General features: G+C 35.0%; 1 protein-coding gene across 1 annotated transcript; it reads left to right on the forward strand.

Moving 5' to 3' along the window:
• Positions 1 to 411: 411 nt before the first annotated feature.
• LOC125843784 (protein PSK SIMULATOR 1-like) lies at positions 412 to 21,049 on the forward strand. The gene is made up of 13 exons (XM_049522987.1): positions 412 to 604; positions 1,123 to 1,515; positions 4,446 to 4,771; positions 4,866 to 4,958; positions 5,059 to 5,149; positions 9,345 to 9,438; positions 13,868 to 13,965; positions 14,962 to 15,031; positions 16,487 to 16,581; positions 18,740 to 18,856; positions 18,982 to 19,058; positions 20,238 to 20,282; positions 20,368 to 21,049. Exons 2-13 carry the CDS (start codon positions 1,195 to 1,197, stop codon positions 20,876 to 20,878), a joined length of 1,938 nt encoding a protein of 645 aa, XP_049378944.1. The 5' UTR covers positions 412 to 604; positions 1,123 to 1,194; the 3' UTR covers positions 20,879 to 21,049.
• The last annotated feature ends 6,327 nt before the right edge of the window (positions 21,050 to 27,376 follow it).

Below are 27,376 nucleotides of genomic sequence, written 5' to 3' on the forward strand. Positions count from 1 at the left end.
TCATTATTGACAAATCAATAAAAAAAAAAAATTCCATTTGAGATATTTGTTATTTGAAATAACCTTAAAATTAATGACGTTAACGAAGGAAGGACAATATTAAACCTCCTTCAATGATATAATTACTTTTATTGATATTTAAAATTTTTAAAACCCCACTTTTTTAATTGGAAAACTTGACTCTTTTCTCTCATTAAATAAAGTAGTGTAATGGTCAAACTAATCTAATTACATTAATTTTCTTTTGACCATTAATGCAAAATTTTTTAATGAATTTGTACAAAAATAAATTTAAAGGAAAAAACACGGTGGCGTATAGGAGCTGCGGTAGTTTTTTGTTTTTTTGCTTTGAAATTTGACGAGCAGAAGAATTGTCTTGTCATATTAGTGTTTTTCAGCACCAGCAAGTTAGAAGAACAGTCTCTTTGCGTCTCTGACTGACTTCGGTCTCCCCGTTTACTCCTCACCGTGCACCGCTTCATACGCTCCAAAAATGCTAAAACAAAACACCCATTAAGCCAAAATCCCTCTTTCTTGTTTTTGTGTTAAAGAAAGAGAGTTGCAGAATCCCAAGCTTTCATCTTTACTAGTTTTCTCTTGTTGGGTAAGTGTTTTTTTTCCTTTATATGTGATTGTTTGTGTTTTAGTTTGATTGACTCAATTGGGATTTGAACCTGCTGCTACAGCACCCTCTTTTAGGGGTGCAGCCATTTCCCGGACCTTGCTTGAATGTGGGATGTTTAGTGCATTTTTTTTTATATGGATGCTGTTTATGATGGGGCATTTGGTGATAATTGACATACTAATTCCAAGTTTTATTTTATTTTATTGTGTTATCATTATCTATGTGTTTTACTTTGGAGTTTGGTGTTCAATTTGATAATTGCTTCTTTACAAGTTTTTTGAGATAAAAAGATGTGTTTTTTTCTTTTTAATATTTGGGGATAAGTGTTCTAATGATATGGTCTGTGATTTGAGTTTAATTGACTTAGGTAACAGTTGTTATTATAGTTGGTACCATGAATTATTTGTTTGGGTTAAAACGTCGGTGTGATTAATATATTTGAACAGTACATGTGAGTGATTTTCAAGAGAAGCTTTGACAGTTTTAGCATTCTGCAGTGGTAGGTTGTCAAGGAGGTTTCGCAGAGTGAAGCTTGAGATTGAAATAGGTGGAAGGTCATTATCCAGAAGATGGGTGGTCTTTGCTCTAGAAGGGCTACCGCTGATAGCACAACAGATCGTGGCATTCCACATGTGAATGGTCATCTTAATTATGGTGCTGGAACGGTTTATCAGTCGCGTGGATTGCCCATACAACTAAGCAGTGATCCTATGCAATCCCCTGCTGGGGAAAGCCAGCAACTAACTGAACCAGCATTATCTTATCCGGAGATGAATGATATTTCTCTTGGGATTCCTATGGATGATGTTGATGATGGAATTCCAATATTGTCCAGGGTTTTATCTAACAAATCCAGATCAGCAAGGTCAAAGCAAGTTGCAATTGCAAAGGTGAGTGGTCAGTTTCATATGCTATGTTATGTCCTCTGGCTATGACCTAGTGCATTTGTCTTTTTCCTTATTGTTGCTAGTAATTATTTGAAAATATCCAATATAGGAGTTTATAAAGATAAATGGACCCCATTGCGATAAGCAAATGTGAGGGGTGTATCTACTTATGCTAATGTGAGATTATTCAGCAGCATTATAAACCAAATGTGAAACTATAGAAGAAGAAAACGAATGGAGGGACTAAAGAAGCTTTCGTCGCCGTAGTGTTTGGTTTTTAGAGTATGTTATTTGTAATTTATATAACCCAGTGTGATTGTGACTAGCTACTTGGCCATTTTAGTCTCATCTTTTATTATCCTCTCATTTAACTGAAGGATGTAATATATAACCCCCTGAAATATTCACTTCTCTTTATCAGAATGCTGATATTGCATGAGTCAGATTGTCCATGCAGAGGTGTTTCAAGAAAAATTGGAAACCGAATCTAACTGTAAACCAAACTAGTGTTGGCAAATGGGCGGGACGGATTGGATATGGGTGGGTTGAAGATGGATTAGACAAAAACAGATAAATTATCCGCCCTGCCAATATTTAATATGGATGAAAAATGGGTTGAATGGTGGATATTATTCACGGCTTCTGAAAGAAAAAGAACTCTCCACTTAGATAACCTGCCTAAGCTCCCCACAACAACTCTTTCATACAACTCATTAGAAAACCATCTACTTGAGTACTATTTTAAAAAATATACCAAGTAAAAGAAGTACAAAAGAATCTAGTGTAATTTAAAATGAGAGAAAACAAATGATAAACTTTGACAGATGCATTAGATAACATCTTAGAAAATAAAACGTTGTATTAGCTGATGTTTTTAAATCTGATTTAGTTGATGACATTCAGAAGCAAAAGTAAATTTGTAAACACTTCGAAGAGAGCATGTGCTGCTGAAGGTTTATTTTATAAGACGACAAAGTGTGAACTTTACACTTGGCTGTGAAAAGGCCGTTCGGTTTTGCCTCAAGTCTTGTTTCTTTTTTTTTTTCTTCTGCCAAATTTTTCCTTTCCTTTTAAAGCAAATCAAAATAAGATGTGCTAACTAATTGAAAGCATTTTCTTCAATTACTCAATAAATGTAATTAATTGAAAATGAGTTAAAAATTAAATATCAATGGTACATCTAAAAGAAATATTTAAATATGTTAAAAATAGAACTATATAGAAAGTAAAATGGAGGATCAAAATTTAACTTTGCATACACGTGTAAGTTGGAATATAAATTGTTGTTTTAAGATTTTTAACAATGTGTTTGATCAGATTGAAAGATTATGAATAAGAAGTACAAAAGAAATGACAGACGTGCAGAATGGAAATAAAACATTTAAAGCTACAGATTACGGGAAAAAAGAAAAATACTACTTCATTTATTGTTCTGTGTCAAAACTTTTAATAGTACTGTTTTAACTTCTCTATTGTAATAATGAATCCCACATCTTACATTCTGAACTTCATAATTGAAATATAAAACCATGTTTCTTAATCTTTCCTTTAACATTAATAAGAAAAAATGTGTAACGAAAGATCATTAGCCTTAATGATCTAGAAAACAATAGTCGGTCCTCCTTTACCTTTGCCAATTGATGTAGAAAGCAATAGTGGGTTATATGGGTTTGGAAGGGACTGGGAATTGTAAAACCCATTATTTATCCCTCAAGTATCCGTCTTTAGTGGGTAATATAGACATTATCATATCTCATCCTTTTTAGAAAGTCAACTATCCAAACCATTTTTAATTGGGTGGGTTGGATGGATACTTGATTTTCATCCATTTTGCAACAGTAAATCAAACTAAAGCCACGTAAAAAATCTGCGTGTTCTTTGACTTTGGTTTATTCGGTTTTAAATTTGGAAAAACCATCAATATGATTCTGTTTAATATTTATAAAAAGTCTAACCAAAAGAAACTCTCTCTCTCTCTCTCTCTCTCTCTCTCCCCCTCCCCCCCCCCCCCCCCCCCCCCCCCCCCCCCCCCCCCCCCCCCCCCCCCCCCCCCCCCCCCCCCCCCCCCCCCCCCCCCCCCCCCCCCCCCCCCCCCCCCCCCCCCCCCCCCCCCCCCCCCCCCCCCCCCCCCCCCCCCCCCCCCCCCCCCCCCCCCCCCCCCCCCCCCCCCCCCCCCCCCCCCCCCCCCCCCCCCCCCCCCCCCCCCCCCCCCCCCCCCCCCCCCCCCCCCCCCCCCCCCCCCCCCCCCCCCCCCCCCTCTCTCTCTCTCTCTCTCTGTATATACATATATATGTGCTTGTATATGTATATGTCAGTTTATAACCTCCTACGAACATAACTATTTATTCTTTTTTTTGACAAAGGTAACAGAACATAACTATTTATTCTTATAGAGAACTTTTTTAAAAACAACCTTCTGTATTTTTACCCATAAAAAAGATGTATGGAGTATGGACATTTTCAAGGTACTTGCTTCAAGTTTTGTGTTCTTCTATGTTGAAGTTCTCTAGGGGAAGTGGTTTATTTTTTGTTTTAATCATTAAGGTAAAGTTAGTGTGAAAGCATATATGGATATAAAGTGATTGTTTGATTTATGAATGTGAACATTGTCATTTCCCAAGATGACATTGCTCACAGATGTTTGAACTGATAATAGGTTTATCTATTTGTTTGATTCTTGCTAATCATATATCGACATATGAGAATTTTCTCCTTTGACTCTAGGAGATTGAATATGTGTCGTGTGAGAAAAAGGAAAAAACCAAATAAACCGACAAAATCGAAAGAAAAATACAGACTTTATTTGGTTTGGTTTGGTTAATTAGCAAACTGACACAACTGTTTCTTTAAGGTAAAAATAGAATCAAACTGAACCGTGAACACCCTTAAATTTCGGCATTCTAATTGGAATTTATCTATTATTTGCTAGACAGGTTTCTGAAATGAGTTCACTGTTGGGAAGAGCAGGTACGGCTGGGCTTGGGAAGGCTGTAAATGTGTTGGACACACTGGGTAGCAGCATGACAAATTTAAACTTAAGTAACGGTTTTGTGTCAAACATGGCAACCAAGGGAAATAAAATTGCAATTTTGGCATTTGAAGTTGCAAACACCATTGTCAAGGCTGCCAATCTTATGCATTCTCTTTCAGAAGAAAATGTGCAACATTTGAAGAAGGTGGTGCTTCCTTCAGAAGGTGTGCAGCTCCTGATAACAAAGGATATGGATGAACTCTTGAGAATTGCTGCAGCAGACAAGAGGTGCTAAGATTCTGAGATAGCCTATTGTCGTATAAGGTGTTACTTTTAAGTTTTGTCTGCCAGAGTGAATTTCTAATATTCTGTAATATGGCAGGGATGAATTGAAAATATTCTCTGGTGAAGTGGTTCGTTTTGGAAATCGCTGTAAAGATCCTCAATGGCACAACTTGGAACGTTACTTCGAAAAGTAACTAACTGTTATAAGCTTTTATGTGTTATTTCTTGCTTGTCATTAGTACACCGCAATGAGTGATCACGTCATTTATAATACATTTCATTATATTTAGGCTGGAATCTGAACTGACACCTCATAAAAACTTGAAAGAAGAAGCAGAGGCTGTAATGGTGCAGTTGATGATCTTGGTTCAGTATACAGCTGTGAGTTTTATCTCATTATTCATTCATCTTTTGATCTCCCATTGCTGTGTTTATTCCGTTATCTTACCATCATTTGATCCTTTAGTTTGGTTTCAAAAATTAGTGGAGAAGAAATTAGGATCTTGTGTTGTCCATGATTGAAGAGGTCATGCAAAATTAGGACTGTTAGAAAAGCACACTAGTTATTGATGCTCTGTCAAAGTAGGCTACTTGTCACGACCCAAGCCTAGGGCCTAGACGTGACATGGCGAATGAGGAACCCGAAGGAACCCCAAACAAGCCTCTCAAACTTGTCATCACACTTCATCGGTCGCGGAAGTACAATCAACATTAATTAACGGGAAATAGGGACTAAGGGCAAACCATTTCAAAATGACATCATAGAACAAGAGTCAAGCTCATTTACAAAATACTTGTCCAACGCACACCTCTACATACATAGATAGGACGGGGGCCATGACATACTACCGGCTCCCCTCATAGTCAAAATACAATTGCAAGCTAAAGTCTCAAAACATAGGAGTAGGAAACATAACATAGCCCTCGAATCATTGAGGACTCACCAACAAACTCGGATAAGCACCGTACTAGCCACGTGAATGGAGAGAAGGATCAAGAGTAGCTCCGGTCCCTACATGGTGACATCATGTAGGCAAAATATGCGTTAGTACTTGGAATGTACTAAGTATGCGGGGTGCAACACAACAATAGACAAGGACACAATCGAAATACAAGAAATAGTTTCATAGGCATTATGAATAACAATATGAGGATGCATGATCAAAGTGAAGTCAAAACATGTTTAAGTAAATCTATACTAATAGTAGATATCATATGTGTATGCATGATCCAACCAATCTATAACCCCAACTTAGGATGGGGGATGCCGTTCACACCCGGACACCCTGGTGGCAAGGTATAAACCCCTCACATGGTTGATGTTGGTCACACCCCAAGCATCCTAGGTGGTGAGATATAAACCTCTCACATGGTTGATGTTGGTCACACCCCAAGCATCCTAGGTGGTGAGATATAAACCTCTCACATGGTTGTCCGGTTCTTTTCCCCCGGACCGGGCATGGTCATGCAACACTTTATATAGGAAATTCCCATTAGGCTCTAATGCAATCTCACGTATGGAATGAACATATACACAAGCTTAGTTTGTCATCAACACATCTCTGGATTGCCATACATCTCATAACTCAAGCTTTAAAGCATCGATTCATCAATTCTCCATAGTTGGACATTTTGTCAAACACCTTGAAGGCATGTAATGGAATCAAAGAGCATGGAAAATAGGGTAGTAATTATGCAGCCAAACCAGTGAACAACCTACAACAACACCTTTTAACACCCACAATACCACATGAAAATCTCCACATCCATTCCAAATTTAGATTCAAGTTCTAGAGTCACAACATGCTCAAAACAATCACTTTTCATGTTTAAAATTCAATGTGCAGGAAATTATTACAAAGAACAAGACTAATTTATGAATCTTAACTTAAACCATGAATTAGTGAGTAGAATAGAGTCTAGGCACTATGGGTGGAAGGACCCATGAGTTCAACACCACATACCTTGAGTTCTTATGAAGGTCTTGAGAGTGTCTTCAATGGAAGCTTGGAACTTGGAGCAAGAGTCTCTTCAATCTTGAGGAAGGTTTTGGATTAGGGTTCTTGAGAGAACTTGAGAGAAAATGTGTCTAAGTATGGGAGAGGTGTTTTGGGAAATGTTTTAGAGATGGGAATTGAACTAATGGTATATAGGAAATAACATATGCCCTTTGGAAAAATGGTCCAACACTTAGAAAAAAAAATGAGGCGGGTGAACAGTAAAAACGCTCACTGGAAATTGCATTTCCTGCCGGACAGATTTTACGAAAATGGGCATAACTTCTTCGTCCGAACTCCGAATGAGGTGAAACGAAGTGCGTTAGGTAGCTAACTCAAAGGGCTTTCCATGGATATGTTATGGGCCACCCAATTATTTGTGTGCTAGGAGATATGACCCTCCAAAGTAGACCCTCGAAAAAGGCTTCACTTGGAAATTTCGGATTTTGATACGGTTGCTCTAAAATTTGGGTTAGACCCATTTCCCACTCAATTTGACCCCCTAAACAAGAATATGAAGTCGGATTTTCGAAAAACGAAACGGATTTTTTTTTATATAGCTAAACAAGTTTCCAGTAACTTCCAAAGCACATTTTTGAGAACTTTTTGGGTCATTTCACTACTGTGACTACAAATGGAACTAAATGTAACTAGCACTGTCACTGCTGTGTCATCAGCTGTTCTCTGAAAATCGTAAGAAGACCGTGTGAAATCATAGAAGGTAATTTATCTTGGTGGCCTACAACGTGGATTCACAGTATCTAATTATCACATTCATAGTAATTAGTGGGAAATATTGTCTCGCGCAAAGCAAGGAGAAAATATTTGCCACCAGGGAGGTGATTTCATTTGCGCTTTCTCTTTTGGGAGATGGAAGCACATGAGAGGCGCATGACTTCCAGCCAAATCTAATAGAAATTTGACAAAGAGGGATGTTGGCTGAGTTCAGATAGTTCGATGGGTGAAATTGCGAAAGGTGAAGGGTCTCTACAAGACTTCGGCTAGATAACAAATTGAATCAATTTATTTTCTCAAAAAAAAAAAAAACAAATTGAATCAATCCATATTAAATTTATTTTGGCTTTTTATTGATTGAAAAGTTGACCACGAAGTGATGCTTTGGCTCGAAAACAAATTGAAAATTGCAATACCTTCTTGATGCATTATTAATGGATAACTTGCTTCATAAGGAATGACTATATCGTCAACATATACAAGCAGATAGATAGGAATATCATGTATAGAATGTGGAGAGAAGACATAATGATCTGACTTGGCCATTCTATCCGAACTCCTAGACTACTTGGCTGAAGCGTTTAAACCAAGTCCGAGAGAACCCATAAAGGAACCATCCAAATAGACATATTAGATTGGATCCCCCCTTTACTTATAGTTAGGATCTCGATTAGCCTCTTCGATTGTTGTTTGGAGACTAAAGACCCCTCTAGTCCCAAAAGCTGACGAAATAGGAGCCCATTCTTACTTGATTAATTTAAACACGTTCTTTCTAATCACCCTTCCCCTCTCCAAACAACAAAACCAGGAGGTTGGTCCATATAACCTTCTTTTTTCCCGATTTGGAGTTGTTGCTGCCACATCTGAGCTCCATTCATGATAGATTTAGGATCACTCTCGTCCCTTCACCCTTGCATGTGGTTTAGTGATACACAGTTTTTGGAATAAAGTTCTTTCCGTTCTTCCCAGCAGTGATGGTCCCTACTGCACCTGAAGGCTATTGTCCTAGATAAGAATTTGGAAAGCCATAAAGGGTCTCCTGGGTTCAAAATCTTCTGGTCATTTGGAGTGTACATTCCCTAGCAATTCACTATATATTGATGCAAATATTGATCCTGCTTGACGATCAAAACGACCTAAGTCATCTACAAGGCAAGACTCAAGAACTTTTTTGCTTTTCTATTTCTTCATCCCCATCCAAAAGATTATCCGTATATTCTCTCTTGCCATGGCATTCTCATGTCAGGGGATAATGATGGCAAGCTCATTACAGCTTCATAGGATCTTAAAATCTTTCCCTGACTACTGATAGAGCATCATAATACTCCAGCAAACAGCATTAAAGTTCTCTTACCTTCAAGGTCGCATCAGCATTAAAGTTCTCTTAACTTCAAGGTTGCATCACATCATCCGTTTTTGTTTTACTAAAAATCTGGAATGAGATTCGTGATGAATTGGTTCATTTGGAGCGATGAACTTTGCATTTAGTTTACTATAAGTGAAATCTTTACAACGAGAATTGCACTTTTGGGTGCCTTGAAGAAAAGATCCCTTGGAAATATCTTGTGTTTGCATTTGTGTGTTTGGTAAGAATTCAAGCCTAACATTTAACAGAACTTTTTTAGAGCCATACTTGTGGGAGGTTGGTTAGTATGGATTCTTTATAGACGACCCAATATCAGTACTAACCACACTAAAGAGCTCTGTGGTTATCACAAAGAAACAGCCGGAATTTGCTTATTAGTTCACTTTCTGTAATTGAGGACATCAACTTGCATTCTGCTTTTTCCTAAAAAATTATCTGGCTCAGGTTCTAGAAAGGATAATTAGTCTGCTTTTTGCAGGAACTGTACCATGAATTCCATGCTTTGGACAGATTTGAGCAAGATTATCGGCGTAAAGTTCAAGAAGAGGATACTTCAAATGCTACTCAGAGAGGTATTCCATAACAACAGTTATGTTTTGTTATTTGTGATACTTTAAAGCAGCTTGAAGCTCAAATTTCCCGTAGATGAAATTTGAACTTAAGTTGCTCCAATGTGTTCATCATATTATATGGTTTACGAACATGGCAGTTTTTTCATGTTGTGGTGCCTTGACAGAGCATCAATGCATTTGTATTTATTGGTTTCATTTATTATGGCAACAATGTTTAGTGATTGTTCAGTTGGGGAAATCTTGAAGATCAAGGGAAGCAACGGACTTGCATTTATAAGTCGTTTGAATAATCTCTCCCATAATTTCCCTTTTAAGTATCAACATCTATCTGAAGGAGTATCAAAAGAAAATCTCACACTTCCATCTATTCATCAACTTTTGTACTCTTAAGTTGTATAGATTTAAGTAAATCTACTTTAGAGAGAAAATGTCATTTCAAAATAAGATAAGCAACCATTTGTTTACTTAAAATCTATACAAGTTGGACACATGCAGAGAAAATGTCATATAACATGAGAGGGGAATTCACATGTGTCCAAGATGTTACTTTGTGATCAACATGCAGAGACAAACTACCATTTGTTTCTACACTGTAAAGTGGTTGGCCAACTATGGAATCTATTTAGCTTCAGGGTATTAGATGGACTATGCCTGAAAGAGCAGGGCAGGCTCTAGTAAGCTGGAATATGGAGGGCAGGCAATAATATGGTGGACCATATGGAACTCTAGATGTTTTGAGAGCAAGAGTAGTCCTTTGCATAAGATCAAAATGAACTGTATTATCACTTTTTGCTATTGGTGTAGTTCTGAGTATATAGATGATCCATTGACTATTATAGACATATTAAGATCCTTGTAAGAAGAAGTCGGATCTAGAGATAGTTTATTTTTGTTTTTCCCTTTGTTTTTTGGTCCTACACATTTGGATGTAGGCAGTGAATTGTGATGTAATTTTTTGGATTCTAGCATGTTTGCTAATGATTGATATATAAAATGTTACCTTTGTAAAAAAAAACATTTCAAAGTCAACATTAGCTTATAAGCTTCAAATCATTAACATTCAAGTTTATGCATCTAGCAAGAGTCTAAGTTACTCGGATTCTTCACTTTCGGCCGCACCTGTGTTGACGACATGGGTGTCGGATGCTTAACTGATTTTGGGTACTTTAACCAAAATAGATGGATCAAAACAAAAGTCTGGTGAAATTGAAGAAAATTGAATAGCTTGTATATAGAAAGTTCTGTCAATCTTTTTCCTATCTCCTAGGATTCTCCTCTTGATCAATATTTTCTCCTCGAAATATTTGGTAAGTTTTTCCCATAATGTTTCGTAATTTAGACATATAACTCCATTTTTAGATTTTTGAATTTTTTTAGCTGAATTTATGAACCCGTATCTGTACCATCAAATCTTAAATTTAGATCATGAAGGATCCAACCTCTAGATCCACACCCATATTGGACACCAGCACTCGAGTTTGAGCAACATAGCTGAGAGTACTATATCGGCATCGACATTCATTCCATAACCATAGGTGTACACCCTAGCAACAAGTTTTATAGCCTTAGTTGCTCAGGCGTATTATCAAAGTGTTGTACTAATGATAGCGTTGTCAAAGGCATGCTTAAGCCGTAAAATGAGGCTCAAAACGTGTTGTGTGCTTCGCCTCGCATAATGTGCTTCTCCTCGCTTAATGTGCTTCAATGTCGTCATCAAGGTGCTAAGGCATACTTTTCATTTAAATCCAATTTGTTTCAAGAATAGTTCATTTAAACTCAACATAGTCTATTTAGGGCTTAAACTTTGACTACCAAGCCCAAAATACTACTGAAGGTGCTTAATCACCCTATTAAAATCCATCCATCCTTGGCATTCAATAGACTATTGGAGTCATTTTGTAACCCAACATGTATTTAAATAGACATGGAAAGCTGATGTAGTGTGTCTCTGGGAAACAAAGCTAACGGGGGATATTACAAAGATACTGTATGAAGTTTGGACAGACCTGTTGCGCAAGATACTCATTTATTTGGGGAGGACCAAGTGGGTGAGGCCAGGGAACATAAAAAGATTGCTAAACTGCTGAAACAAGGATGACAATGCAACCAAAAAGGAAGGAAGATGGAAGATTGTCCCTGCATGCTTATCATGGACAATGTGGAAAGAAAGGAATAGGAGATGTTTTGAAGACAAGCAGAGCAACTTGCAGGAGTTTAAAATGAATTGTTTAGTTCTGTTTTATTTTTGGTGTAAAACAAAAATTAATAGGTCAAACAGAAGATATTTTTGACATTTTAGACTATTCAAGGAACAACAGATAGATGCTCAAGTTGTAAGTTGTAATACTTTTGAAGGGGGACTACATATTTTGATGTAGTATACCTGTGGTGTGTGGATATTTAGATTAACTGTTGCCATTCTATAATAACAGATAGACAAGGTCACTACTTAGTGTCTTCCCCAATAACCAACATTAATGGGAACCTAGGGTCTCTTTTAATACCTTTATCCTACCACTTTCTACACGTATAAGTAGCATTTAAACACCTACTTTGTATTCATTAAATAAGTTTCAAGTGGTAGAAATTACCTTTGGTTGCAAAACCTACGCAATTTCCTTTTTGAGTTCTTGAATGCTTGAATGGTATTAGCGTTAATCTACTTTATTTAACACAATATGGTAACAATCTCACCTTGGATATCCCAAGTGAAACCTTGGCCAAGCCCCGCCCCTCTAGTTCTCCTAACACATAGCCAAATATTAAAATTTGAAAATGGAAAAAAATTCATGATCTAGGGTATATATAGAGACCAAGCCTCTCGCAGTGGGGCTTGGATGTGAGCCCATCGCCGAGTCTTTTCCTTTGGCTATCAGGCTTTTTTCTGGTGCAAACTTATCGGGTGTAGCTTGTCCTTGCTTAGCTTCTCTTTCAACGAACGTGTCTTGGAGCGTAAATCCACTGTGGCTTGCCTCAATCTCCCTCCCAAACCTTGCCATAGCTCTATGGGCACGAACCTACCTGGTAGTGGAACCTTGTTCCATTTTCCAACTTCGACACTTTTAGCCATTTATGCTATGTTCATACACTTTCCAAACACTAGTTAATATTTGCATACCTTTCCACGGTATTATTCTCATTCATGGGTCTAGTTAGAGACCTCCAAACAGGCTTAAAAGTATTATGACATTATTCAGGATCAGACATCAACGTTATCAAAGGTGAAAAGCGCCAAAAAGCTCTAAGGTCTGTTGGGGCTTTAAGCGCAAATAAAACGTGGGCTTTAATAAAAAAGGCCCAAAGGAAAAAAAATACAAATAAATGTTTAGTCTAAGCCTAATAATTATAAACATGAATGACAAATATATGAACAAAGAAAATGAATTTTTTTTTGATAAAGTGAAATTTCAATTGTTTAGTGTCACCTTTTCAAAAGGGGCTTGTTGGCAAGGAAAAGTATGTCTTAAAACCTTGATGATGACACTGAAGCGCACATAAAGCGAGGCGAAGCGCTCAACATGCTTTGAGCCTCTCTTCAAGGCTTAACCGCGCCTTTGACAAAACTGTTCAAGATGCTACCCAAAAGAAAGCTTTATAGAACTTTTTCCGTATTTTTCCCTTGGGAATGAGGGAAAGGTGTAGAATGGACTATAGGTGATAGTAAAGCAGTCAGCTTGCAGTAGTTGTGTTAACTGGTTTAATTTGCTGTTTTCTGTTCAATCATAGCACAGAAGTTTAGGTGGTGACAACCAGGGAAACCTCAACCAGGTGTAGGGAGTTTGTACTGATCCGCTATGTTTCTTGGACTTTCCAAAAATGGTGTTGCACCCGTATCCGAACTTCCAAAAGTGCAGTACTTTTGGAGGATTCAATACGCATCCGGCAGCATTTTTGAAAAGTCCGAGCAACATAGCTAACCAATTCATTCTTTTTCATGTATTTGGTTGTAGATGCTTACATACTCCTTATTCTGTATACTTTCAGGTTTAGTGAACCATAGTTTTCAATCCTTCTGTTTTTAGTTCTTTTTACAATAATGAATAAACTGACATGGTTTTAGACATAGACTTCATGAGTAATGCGTAGTTTTAAAGCTCACCCCTTTCAGAATCTTTTCCTTTTCTGACCACCCATTTAATATAGGAACTATATTGTCTGGGCGATATAAATCTGGTTATGAGGATGAAAGCTCATTACTTGATTCCTTTAATGATACTCCTTAATCAGTGTTTACTTTGTGCTTCACAAAATTAATTTTTTTCATGCAACTACCTAAGAAAATGATTTTACACGTGTTGATTATGGAAGGTTAATTTAAGCAACAGATCAAGAATGATGTTAGGTTTTATAGAGACTAGCATCTGTGAGTTTTTTCTCCGCTGTTCTTGTATGTTTTTTGATCTTTTTCTTTTTCTTTTTGTTTGTGCAGGAGATACCATTGCAATTTTAAAGGCAGAGTTGAAAAGTCAAAGGAAACATGTCAAAAATTTGGAAAAAAAATCCCTCTGGTCCAAGATATTAGAAGAGGTAGCAAGTCAGTGCTGCTTCATATATCTCTTTAATTCTTGAATTTAAATAATCGTGATTTGATTACTATTTCTTAGTGGATATGGTTAGACTGTTCCAGATTTATTAATCAAACTAGTAAATTTACCCGAGCTTCGCGCGGGAATTTCCTATCATGGAATTTATAAAATAATACTTAAAACCTATCAATCATTAAAACTAAAACATTATATTATCTTACATACAAAATTACGTAGTAACAAACATTAATAATGTAAAGGAAAATGAAAATTATTACATCTTATCATTTATCCTTAATAACATAAGCATAAATTAATGACTGTAAAACTACATACCAGGATTTGTAACATAAGCAATGGTATCAGTGAGCCACTCAACATAAGCAAAGTACACAAATATTTAATTATGAAGAAGAAGAAGAATAGGTTCAGAATTTTTGTTGTTTTAAAATGAGAGGAAATTTCTCTATTTATAGACAACAAAGGGTAGTGTGAACCAATGTTTATNATTTAATTATGAAGAAGAAGAAGAATAGGTTCAGAATTTTTGTTGTTTTAAAATGAGAGGAAATTTCTCTATTTATAGAACAACAAAGGGTAGTGTGAACCAATGTTTATTGTGCCTTATCGGAAATGTTATAACTATTTGGAAAAGTTGCAACCCTTCGGAAAGGTCACAACCTTTCATAAAAGTCGCAACTTTTTATAAAACGCAACTCTTCATTAAAGTCGCAACTTTTCATTAAAGTCGCAACTTTTCATAAAAGTCACAACTTTTCATAAAAGTCGCAACTCTTCATTAAAGTCGCAACGTTTCATTAAAGTCGCAACTTTTCATGAAAGGAGAAGGTTAGTTTTGTAAATAAATAAATTAAAAGGGAATTCTGATTTGTGATGGCGCCACATAGACTGGCATAAGGTTCTCTGTTATATATATATATGATATGATATATGATTTCTTTGAATATTATACTAATTATTTTACTCATTACTGAAGGTAACAGAGAAGCTTGTGGACATTGTGCATTTCCTTCATTTGGAAATCCATGCTGCATTTGGCTGTGCTGGTATGCATTTGAACCTTCAATTTAACTTCTCTTATGGTGATTTTTACTGTCATGTAGGGGCTGGTTGGAGGAGTGATTGTCCTTAATTTGATGTTTCTGTTACTTTCTTAACTAATGCTTTCATTCAAGTTTTCGTTCTGTATCTTCAGAGATCCTTCTTTTTTTTGGATTGAACTTTTATGTTGAATTGTTAAAAAACATGAAAAAACTAGCCTACCAACCATTCAATTTTACATGACTATTGCATGGAGAGTCCATACGCTAACTTGTAACACTCACAGGAAAGACAACGTCAAGTTGAGTCACAGTGAGGTAGTTTAACTTACCAACCAACCACCCACCTATATCTTGCAGGATCACTAAGGTGCTACCCCTATCTTTGTAGAAGGTTAGCATTTGGATCCATAGGAGTGTTGATAGGTGTATAACCTGTCATTCCTGTCTCCTAAGTATATCTAGAACATGTCATTCCTGTCTCCTCAAGTATCTCTAGAGCATAATTCCGTTGTGAAATGGTAATACCTGATATGGAATAAGCGACCTCAATACCAAGAAAATATTGTAATTCCCTAGATCATTAGTCGGAAAGTGCTAATAGAGATTCCGCTTCAATTTGGTGATACAATCTTGTTCATTGCAAGTGATGACTTTATTGTCAACATAAACCTCCAAGTAAATGCAAAAATTCAGGTCAGAATGCTGGTATAAGACAAAATGGTCAGCTTTATTGTAAGTTATGCCAAACTCCTGAATAACTATGCAAAACTTACTACGCCAGGCTCAAGGAAACTGTTTCAGACCATAGAGTCACCACAAACTTCATAAATATTTGTCTAATCTTGACTTTGATGTAACATCCTCTTAACTTATTCTTGTGAATTCAGTTTCATTGTAAGTTATGCCAAACTCCTGAATCACTATGCAAAACTTACTATGCCAGGCTCGAGGAAACTCTTTTCAGAGCGTAGAGTGACTGTAAACTTACCAAATATTTGTCTAATCTTGACTTTGATGTAACATCCTATCAAGCTGTCTGTTGAAAACAAGTGGTTTCCTGTTGTTGAAGCATGCTTAGTGGTCAGGGGAGATTCCTTGATCTTGGATGAATTTTTGAGCAATCTGCTACTAGTTATTTGAACAACAGAACTAGAGTTCGTAGATTATGCTTATTGCTCAATACTTGTCTATGATGTTACAGTTATTCTGATTGTACAGTTCATGAGCTGTTTCATTGGTCCCATTTGAATGGTATGTTTGGAATCATTTTGGGGGACAGAAACTCATGAGAGACGCTTGCGAACTTCTTTTGTTGAATCATAATCATCTTAAATTTCTGTTTTGATTTTGCACAATGTATCAAGTTAACTGTAATCTTGACTAGACTGCACATGGTTTAGTGACTAGACTGGAAAGTTTGTGGTATCGTGATTACCATAGTGTTGCTGATCCTTGCAGATGGAGAGAGATCTATGAAAAACAACAACCAGAGGTTGGGATCTGCTGGTCTTGCATTGCATTATGCGAATATCATCACTCAGATTGATACACTTGTAAGCATCTCATGTTTGTTTTCAAAAAATCAACTATTATCTTCAGAAGTCTTGCTCCAAGTATTTTTCCCTTACTTTCATCTAACCCACTTTTGTTCTCAATTAGTAGTGTGATGTTGTGGAATATGGGACGAAATTTCTTTTCTTTCTCCAGTAAGCTAAAAAACCTTTTTGGTGATCATATCAACAATCCTCATCCTTTATGTTTGTGTGCTCTCATTTAATCATCATCTTTGATCCCAAATTCTATGTTCTAAATTGTACTTCAAAGACTCCCCTGAAATATGTGGAACTCATCAATTCGCTATTGAATTTGTGAATTTCAAACCTTTGCTTGAGGCTGAAATTGATTTCTGCTAAGCTCTAATATTTGCTGACATACTAATGTGCAATTGAGCCTTTTTTATTAATGATCCATTTTAAAATTGCCTCTTAACTTTACTTGAACTCCTTCAGTTTGTTACCTCGTTGCTTTTTCATCTTTATTCTGTTGTAACACTTTGGGACATGCACGGATGCACTTATGTCACTTGCTTGAGCCTCATTTTGATTCCTTTGATGATCAGAGGCGGACCCATGTGGAAGGGTGGGGGTGCTCGTGCACCTGTTAACTTCAAAAAAATTATGTATAAATATGTATATATACCTAGCAAAATAGTATATATATTTAATTTCCATCCTAACATGCAAAAGAAGGCTCATGGCACGTTGGTTGCATCCTATCTCCCTTACCTGTGACCCTGGATCGAATCTCAACTCTCACTTTTAATTGCTTTTTAAAAAATAAATTAAATGGCTTATAATAGCCGTGAAAAACAGTATTGGCAAATGGGAGTGTTGAGAATCAAACCTGCAACAGTTCCTGGAGTTTTTCTTCAAAGTAAGTACTCCTAAAAACTCTGTGGAAGTTTATACTAAAGAACTTTAGGATAATAACAAAACAAAGTATTTGGTTTGTGGAGCTGATGAAGGCAGATAGCTGATTAGCTGACTAGCTGACAACAAGAGCTAGTTTTATTTAAAACTGAAGAGGAACACTATGGTGATGGAGTAATGTATGGGTGGTCCAACTAGGTGATCGTTCTTGGACTTAACTATGCACTTTTGTTGTAGAGTATTAGGAGAAGATGAGTGATGGAGTACTCTTGGGAAGATATGAATCTTTGAGCCGACTCGTAAAGATACTCTTTGGTATGGTCACTTTTTATGATACAAATGGGGACTCCTAACGGATTGTAATTTTCAAAATTTTGTTAGTACGTAAAAGAGCTTGGAAGATATTTTCATTGGGAATATTCCAGTGTAGTTGGAGTAATCGTCAATCATTGTAACACAGTAATCATGGCGGACAAGTTCTAAAAGGGATGGGAATTTACTACTGTCTTGTTTTGGGAAGAAGCACATTTTTGTTTTCCAAATTGATACGAGTCGTAAACTAGTGTTGTTATGGATTAAAATCAGAAATTATATGTCGAAGTTAAGAGAATGAGGATGACCAGTAGTAATGCAGTGAAATGAGCCATCTGGCAGATAGTAAATGTCTCTTGACTTGCATCCTCCATGCATTTGTTTGTCCTGTAACATGATCCTACAAGGAATTGAGCAAGTCCACTGATAATAATAAAGCTAAATGGGCATTCAGAAACGTATAGGACATAGTTAAGAGTCAGAGATGGAGTAATGAGAACTTGACCATGGTTTTGGTGCCAAAAGTAAGGATAATTATGGGTGAGAGCAGAATATCGAATATAAGAGAATACATATCCATTACTTGCCATGTGCTGAGATTCTTATATCAAAAATCCATGCCCTAGAGACAAAGAATGTTTGAGTAACATCACTGAGTTGCGGGTATGTGTGAAAGAGACACAGAAGAATCCTTAAGTGAGTTTATTTCAAGAATTCGTCATGTTTGTCACTAGTTCCACTGTTGACTAGAGTACGAAGTCCTGAAGGTGCTTTCTGATTGTTGCTTTCCATTGCCATTTATGATCAGAAAAGAACTGGTCTTTAATTGACATTTTAAAATCATAGCTACATTAGCCTACTAGCTTGTCAAACATGTAGAGATTATTGTTGCATAATTATCTTTTTTAATGTCTTTGTTGATGACATTTCCTATTGGTATTGCTAGCTAAGGTATCTTTGTTATGATCAGGTTGCTCGACCAGGTTCAGTGCCCCCAAATACAAGAGATGCTCTATACCATGGATTGCCACCAAGCATAAAGTCAGCTTTACGTTTCAAATTAATGTCATTCTCACTCAAGGAAGAGGTACTTATATTTGTATGATCACATCATGTCCAATGTCAGGGATCAACTATTTGATGTTTTGCTTGTGACAAGCTTACAAGTTTCTTCCCTCTAGGTGATTGAACTATAGTCATTTCCTTGTGCAGTTGACAGTGCCACAAATCAAAGGTGAAATGGAGAAAACATTGCAGTGGCTTGTACCGATGGCAGCCAATACTACCAAGTAAAACTGCTTTCTAGGAAAATATTTCTTCATTGGCTACATTTGCTTGATTTTTACCATGTTCTACTTCCAAATAGGACTTTTGTGTTGCATAATTCTTTTTGGAATTCTAATTATGTTGGATGTTGTTAGAAGGTAATCTTTCTTTTTGGACAGATTTCCCCTGAAGTGATCCCTCAAAATAAAACTGCATGGGACTGATATAAGTCATTTTGTAGGATGTTGGGAAAAACGAAACAAAAGCAAACTGTGCCGCTATGAAATGTTTTAGATGATAAATATTTTTACTGAAAATGTTTTTCTAAAAAAATATTTTCCAAGTCATATTTGGTGAAATATAATAGTGGTGGTTGGATATAGAAGGTGAAAGGTAGGCATGGTTTTGGTGTTTGGTGATAATCATAACTAGTAAGACATTAAGAATACATATAATGTTTACAAATAGGAACAAGTATCATGGAGGAGTGGGTCGAAAAATGAATTTTGTCCATTACATAAGTTTGTTTCCCTTCTTTTCATCTGAAAATGGTTTCATAGGCAGAAACATTCTCAATGTCTTTTGGGAACATAGCCTTGGAAAGTGATTTCCAAGGATGACATAACATTATTCATGTCATACCAATCAAGCCTATTTAATGGAAAATAGAGGAATGGAATTATCTTACTTTGTATTTGGCTTAAAGATGTATCCTCAGACTGTTTATGTATCCTAATATGTGTATCTTTTCAGTACCAGGGTTAGTTTGTCTTTCTAAAGTGTGGTCAGATAGGGTCTTTCTGTCCTTTTCCACCCACTATGGTATGGTAAAAGGAAGTGGGTGGTTTAGTTATTATCCTCCTTTCCTTTGATCTCTTCCCACCAACGTCAATCCTAATCCCTAAAACAGTTCATATTTATCATGTCCATCTACTTTAAAGATACAAAAATACAACACTGCACAGAGGTTTAATTCACGGAAAAAAGCGTCATTTCTTTTCTTGTTTATATTGCCTTGGAAGTCAAATAGGGATGGAAGTTGAAACTTCTTAATTTTCATATTGTTGGGGCCGAAGTGTTCCCCTTAATTTGGAACAAGTTCAACCAAAAATTGAGTATGCATACATTAATTTTTTTTGGTTCAATCAATTTCTCTGCGTACTCAATGGTGTTTTTTTTTTCTTTTTCAAAAATCATTTCAGAGCTCATCATGGCTTTGGATGGGTTGGAGAATGGGCAAATACAGGGTGAGCTCAAATCACTATGAACTTATTTTTTAATCAGTCTGGATCTTCCTTTGGCTTGTCTAATTGAATTATTTTTCATCTGTAGGTCCGAAATGAACAGGAAATCTTCGAGCCAGGTTGATCTTCTTCGAATTGAGACACTGTATCATGCAGACAAGGAGAAAACAGAAGCATATATTCTTGAATTAGTGGTGTGGCTCCATCATCTTGTCAGTCAGTCGAAAAGTGCTAATGCTGGAGTGAGATCTCCAGTAAAATCTCCAACCCGTTCCCCTAATCAAAAGACAATTGAGTTATCTAATCACCGATCAAGCTCTCCATCATCCCCATTATCGGTTGAAGATCAAGAAATGCTTCGTGATGTAAGCAAGAGAAAACTAACTCCAGGGATTAGCAAGTCTCAAGAATTTGCAAAAACAGGGTTGAGCAAGTACCACAGGCTGAGTAAGAGCAGTAGCCATTCACCTATAAATGAAATCAGAAAGAACCCGTTCCCTATCAAGAGACCGTCTTCTGTTCCAGTGATTGACTTTGACACTGACCGCATGAAAGCTTTGGATGTCATCGACAGGGTGGACTCAATTGGAGGTGCATAATTGGTACACAACATTAGGCTGCATTGCCAGCTTAGGATATCATTGTGCATAGTGATAGTATGTTTATTTACTGCATTGGCAAAACGTAAATAGAGAGCAACTTTTAGTTAGCTGTACATTGGCTATATTATGATGGCCTAGCAGGCTTAATGCATCAACAAATTATCTTCATATGCTTCCCTTGTGTTATGTCCTGTTTGTGTTTGGGAATTGGATTATCCCTAACGCGAACTAGATTCAGATATCTGTTGTGATTCAGGGTTTCGCGATGAGTGGAAGTGATTTTTCTTCTCATTTTTTTTTCTCAGAGGGAAAGTAGGGTTCGGGACCGGAACAACCATGGTGGATAGGTGGATGGCACAAGGAGGTGGAGTAGAGTCCCTTCTTTTTTGGTTGAGAGAAAGTGTCTTGGAGCTCTAATTTTTTTTTTTTTGGAACCCCAGGATAACCCGCAACCGCTACAACCTCTGCCACATCCTCTACCCTTCGGGTGAGCACTTTGTGCGCACTTGGTAAACCCCCACTATGTAATAGTCTGCAAACCACACAGGGGATGTAAACCGCACTAGGCAAGACCTATGCGACAGGCTCGACTCAGAAGGCATTGAGGGGGATCGATCTCGGGTCATCTGTGTGGATAACCACCCTCCAAACCAACTGAGTCATCCCGAAGGACTCTTGGAGCTCTATTGACTATTATAATGTTTTAAATAACTAGAAAAAGTTATGGTATTCTCCTTACTTAATCAACCTTTATACAATTATCAAATAGAGCAAAGAATTGCAAACATGAAAATATGTGTTTTTATTACTTTCTCTAATTGGGGGGCATTTAGAGATAATTTTAGCAATAACATTTGCATAAATCCGTAACGTAGGTTTGATCACTCATTAAGAGTCATGGATCATTTAGGAGATAGTAAGGCTACTCTTTAAAATGTGGCCACAATTAAAATTATTGCAACTTTAGTCGTACTCAAACTCCATACTATTGATCTGAAGTATTTTTTTAGTTGTGTCTAGATTTTAAATATATGCCTCACCCCTTGATGGCAAAGTAACTGGGAAAAATAACATAAATAACCATTCTTTAACGACGTAATTAAAAATAGCCATTGTCATGGAATTATGAAATAATTGAAAAGTGGCTAGCTGGTTATTACTACAAATAATTGTGTGAACAGATCTCAGGATTGACATGGTATAATAAAACATGGCAATGATAAAAATTTATCAATTTATTGAAGAATTAACGTAGTTAGTCTCCCATCTAGTTACTTAAACTAAAAATAGTGTTCGAATGTATAATGTGTATAACAAAACTTGTATAAAAAGTTCCATTATTTTCTTCATTAAAACTGTCTTTTTCCCTTTTAAGTAAGTTGCTGATTTCAATTGTCAATGAATATTCTCTTTCCTAAAGAATTTTAAAAAGGCAAAATATTTTAAATTATCTTCTTATATATAAGTAGTAACACGTCAAAAGTGGAAACTTGGGTTCTTCTAATGAAATGAAAAAGATTATATCATGTTTCGGCCCATGTGTGTGGCTATTATTTAAATAAATAGTCTCCTAATGATGACGATGATAATATCCTAACTACCTCCTTCCTTTTATTAAATAAATAAATGATAAAGGAAAAAGAAGATACACACTACAAGATGTTTAAGAATAATATTAACTTTTTTCAAAAAAATAATAATTAAAAAAGGTAGAATATATATTGGAAAAGGAAGAGATGATAATAGAAGTAAAAAGTTGACTAGTTCATGAATCTAATTATCTTTCTTTAAAGTTTGTGGATTATGTGACATAGAAGAGAATCACGTAATGAGTTTTATAAGATTTTGAAAACTTTTGAATTGGTATTCAAACATGATCAAACTTCATATTCTCGAAGAGTAATGTATTGTGTTAAGTTAATATTAAAGTACGTACGTGATCTCAATGATATATTTCTTTTTTTTTCTTTTGGTATCATGCACACATTTTTATTTAGTCATTAGCGTAACTAGAACAAAAAGTTAACATCTCAAAAGATCACTCAACTTTGATCTTTTCTCAGTTTAACTCGTCTGTTTTTTTTAAAGATTTTTTTTTAAAAATTGTTACTTTGAGTCTTAATTATAAATCATAAAGATAGTTTGATTAGTTATCAAATGTAGCAATAGTTCAATGTATCAATTTGCATGTATTTTGTTGTATTTGTATCACACTGAACAAACACAAAATAAATTGTTACGTTGAATTGATCCAAGTGAACAAAACAAAGAGAAACCGATAAAATTCAAACTTTTCCTATATATTAGTATAATATTTTCAAAGTTTTGTTATTTCGGTAAATACATAGCATATGTTTACACTTTACACTATTGCGTAATTTTCCCTTTTTAAAAATCCAATTTCGTACAGGTTTAAAATATTGATTTCTAATTAAGAGTCGTACATGTTTAAAATTAATTAGCCAGTATTAACATGTTAGAATATGTGGTTATTTTTTATTTATTTTTTTGGTACAAATAAAGAATATGTGGTTATTCTTCACTCAAATTTTAAACTTTATTCTCTTATTTTTAAAGAACTTTTTCCACTCACATAGCTCTCAAAATTAAACAAAATTATTATCTTATAATCATCTTTTTAAAAATTCTTTTTTGAGGGTCGATATATATATATATATATAAAAAGAAGAGTTTAATAACATCGAATATTGCACCTTTAGAATGTAAATTAACATTTTATCCACTGAATTACTTTTAATATTCTTTCACTAATAACTATTTGCCCAACTTTACCAACTTTTAAATAACTTACTACTTTTTTTGTTGAAATGTATATCACAATTCACAGTCTAAAGCACCAATTAAATTGCACTTTTATCACAATAGTGAAGCCAATACAATTTCTTTAGTGGATAACCCATAATTAGGTTATAATGCAACATAATTAACTATGATTTTTTTTTTGAAGTGTTCTCTCCATCAAAATATTCATATTTAATTAGTATGTATACAACTTTCTATATACCCAAGGTATCATAACGTTTTTTAACAGGCAATTTAGAAAATTCACTTGCCTAGCCGTAACCATTTGTAACTGTCATTTAACATAAACTCGATGTATAATGTAATCATTCATAACTATCACTTGCCAGTTGCCATATACTCTATGTATAATATAATCATTTTTAGTTGTCACTTGACATATACTCGATGTATAATATAATCATTTGTAGCTGTCACTTGACATATATATACTCGATGTATAATATAATTGTTTGTAATTATCACTTGACATATATATACTCGATGTATAATGTAATTGTTTGTAATTATCACTTGGCATATACTCAATATATAATGAAATACACTAATTATACAGAATAAAATTTATAACATGTAACTATTAAAAGTTATATTTTTTTATTAAGATTTCCCTACATCATCTATATATCATTTAAATGACGAAACTAGTGATTTCCACAAACTTCTGATTATTATTATAATGATGGCCTTTTTTGACCCCAAAGGGCTATTATAAGCCTCAAGTTCCATTAGTAATGATTATTTCTTATTTATATTCAAAAAAACATGCCAAATGATTATTTTTTCTAGTGTATTAGTACATACATTTTAGGTGGAGTTGTTTTCTAATGATTGTAAATTATCCATTTGGTTAATGTCACTAAGCCAAGTAGCCAATACCAATTATTTGTGAATGCTTTGATGACTGTAACTATAGTTTTTTAAACTTATTTATTACATATGCACTCCATTAAAAACTTCCACAAATACATTTTTATATAATTAAGTGTTGGTCAAGGCCCTCTCAAAAATTGAGTTGGACCAAAGTGGAAAATTGACTCATTTCATGCTGGAAAGTTAACTTGTGAAATCCCATTTCTTTCTTGTGTTATATATAATAATAATAATAATAATAATAATAATAATAATAATATTAATAATATGTTCTACTAAAGCCAAATAAGAAATAATTTAAAGTTTTTAGTAGTAAGTGTTAGTAATAGTTTCTTAAATTAAAAACTAAAAAAGGAGATAGAGTCTAGGGTGGATTTTCCATCAAAACATTTATACTCGATGACTTCAATTAAAAATGAGTGATCTTGAACTTTTGACGTCTGTTTAATTACTCTATGGGCAAACCTTCATAGTAAAACCTTAGTTTTGTAATCACCGGTTTTCCATCAGGTGAACAAGTTGTGTTGATCCAAGGATAAATTTAGAGATTGTTGTGGCTGGTCCATTCTCTAGATACCAAAGGTGTCCATTGATCTCGTAGTCTTCAAGAAACTCCGTTCTACATGGTATTTTATATGACAATTTGTGTCTTACGTGTATTATGCCATATTGATAGGACTCATGTGTCTACTTGTTCAACTTTATACAAATTTTAAGTGTCTACTTATGCACACCCAAAGTTGAAGGACATAAATGTCAAATGAGGCCAAGTTTAATGCCACATTTATATATTATGCTTTATTATTATTATTTTGTAATGATTTTGTTCATCCATAAGCTAAATATCACCCCCAAAGATGTATGAAAGTGGTGAGTGCTGTGCTACGCGTTAGGCTAGCTTTATTGATGTGTCAGTTAATACTTATAGCCATCCCCTAGACGTTTCTATATTTTGCAATTTTTTTGGATTGGTAGCAACAGAGACGGAGACAAAATATGAAGTTTTTACGTGTTTGGAATTTTAATTATTTATATTAGTGGGTTCTAAATTAATAATTTGTTCATAATCAATGAATTTCTTATTACAAATTTAGAGTTTGAACTAAAGTTACTGAATACAATCGAAACTGTAATCAACACACTAACTCCGCCGTGGTTAGCAAGAACCATTTTACCTACATTTGGGACTATATATGGACTGTTGGCCCATTTAACTCTTAATGCGAGTAGTCATTTCAAAACACAAAGAAAATAACATGCCTATGTCGACCAAAAGCTCAATTCATGTCAATTGATAAATCACAACCACCTTATGCAAGTCATGATCGATGATCCTGGAAGGTTGCATGATGCACGCAATGTATTTTTTTGAGAAGTCAATATTGTATCTGTATTTTGTCTAAATATGGTTGTGCTAATAATGTTATTTCTACCATACTATGTTATACTTCTCCACGTTCCTTTATACATGACGATTATGTTAATGACCCTTCAAATCAGGTACTATGGAGAAGTATGACTTTTTGTATCAATCATTTTACATAAATAAAATATATTATCCTTAGCAAAAATTCTCACCGATCATATTACTATATATAAACTATTTCATTCTAATATTACCAACAAAAAAAAAGACAATGACTAGACAATAGAGAGGTACAAATCGTTGAGGGTTCCATCCACACATTTTGACTATTCCCAAGATGGGTTGGATTTTTGTTTATTATCAACAATTGATTTGATCATCATGCAATACCAGAATTTCTACACCAAAAGGGACTAGAAAAAGACACCAACTCCTTAGCATAAAACTTTATCTTGAGTGGAGTTGACAAATTTGGACTCTAATGATGGCAATAACATATAGCCCAAAACACATGCTTCATTCCAACAAAATCACCTTAAAATATATTATATTATAGATGAGCCAAATTTATTTATCAATATGATTTATTTATTTTTCATCTGATGTTCGGAGCTCATATAAAAGTCATGAATTGCAAGGCTTATTCAGAGTAGAACTCCCAACATGATTTTTGTCATATTCAGGGCTTGAACTCGAGATTTCTGATTAAAGATGAAACAATCTTATCACTGCACTATTTACACCACAACCCATGTTGGTTTGTTAGTTTGATCAAAATATAGATAACTTAGACATTGGTTGTGTATAGTATGTATATTCGGTATAAATATATACATTGTATTGTATATTTTGTAAATTGATGGCCGAAGTGTTTAGTACCGTAATTATTATAAAAAGAAAAAAACCTCACAACATTAAAAAGATGAAAAGGAAAGAAAAAAATAGATGTAAAAGGGATTATTTTATTGAGATTTAAACTGACAAAATGAATAACGTCCTTTTTATGTGTCACTTTTATATAGGTGTAGCCTTTTTTGGAATTATCATCAAATCTTTTTCAGTCGTTTGTATTTTATTTTAATTCAAAATTTATTAATTGGGTGAGAAAGGAATCCCATAACTTTAATATTTATTAATATTCGACCCTTATGAGACCGAAAGAGACCATATTTTGAATTTGAATTATAATACAATAACGATAAAAAGCTTGACTTTGACTTTGAGTGCCTTAAATCAAGGGAAAACAAAAATGATTAGTTACATCAAACATTATATTCAAAAATTATATACACAAAAGAAAGACCAAAAGATTCCCTATAAACTCAATGATCCAATATTAATGGAAATGCAACTCTTATTTTATGGAATTTGAAATGATTGATTTATTTATTTACATAATTTTAGAGACTTTTCTTCAAATTTATCGCTTAATT

Source organism: Solanum stenotomum, chromosome 11 (genome assembly GCF_019186545.1).
Source record: "Solanum stenotomum isolate F172 chromosome 11, ASM1918654v1, whole genome shotgun sequence".
NCBI classification, from domain to species: domain Eukaryota; kingdom Viridiplantae; phylum Streptophyta; class Magnoliopsida; order Solanales; family Solanaceae; genus Solanum; species Solanum stenotomum.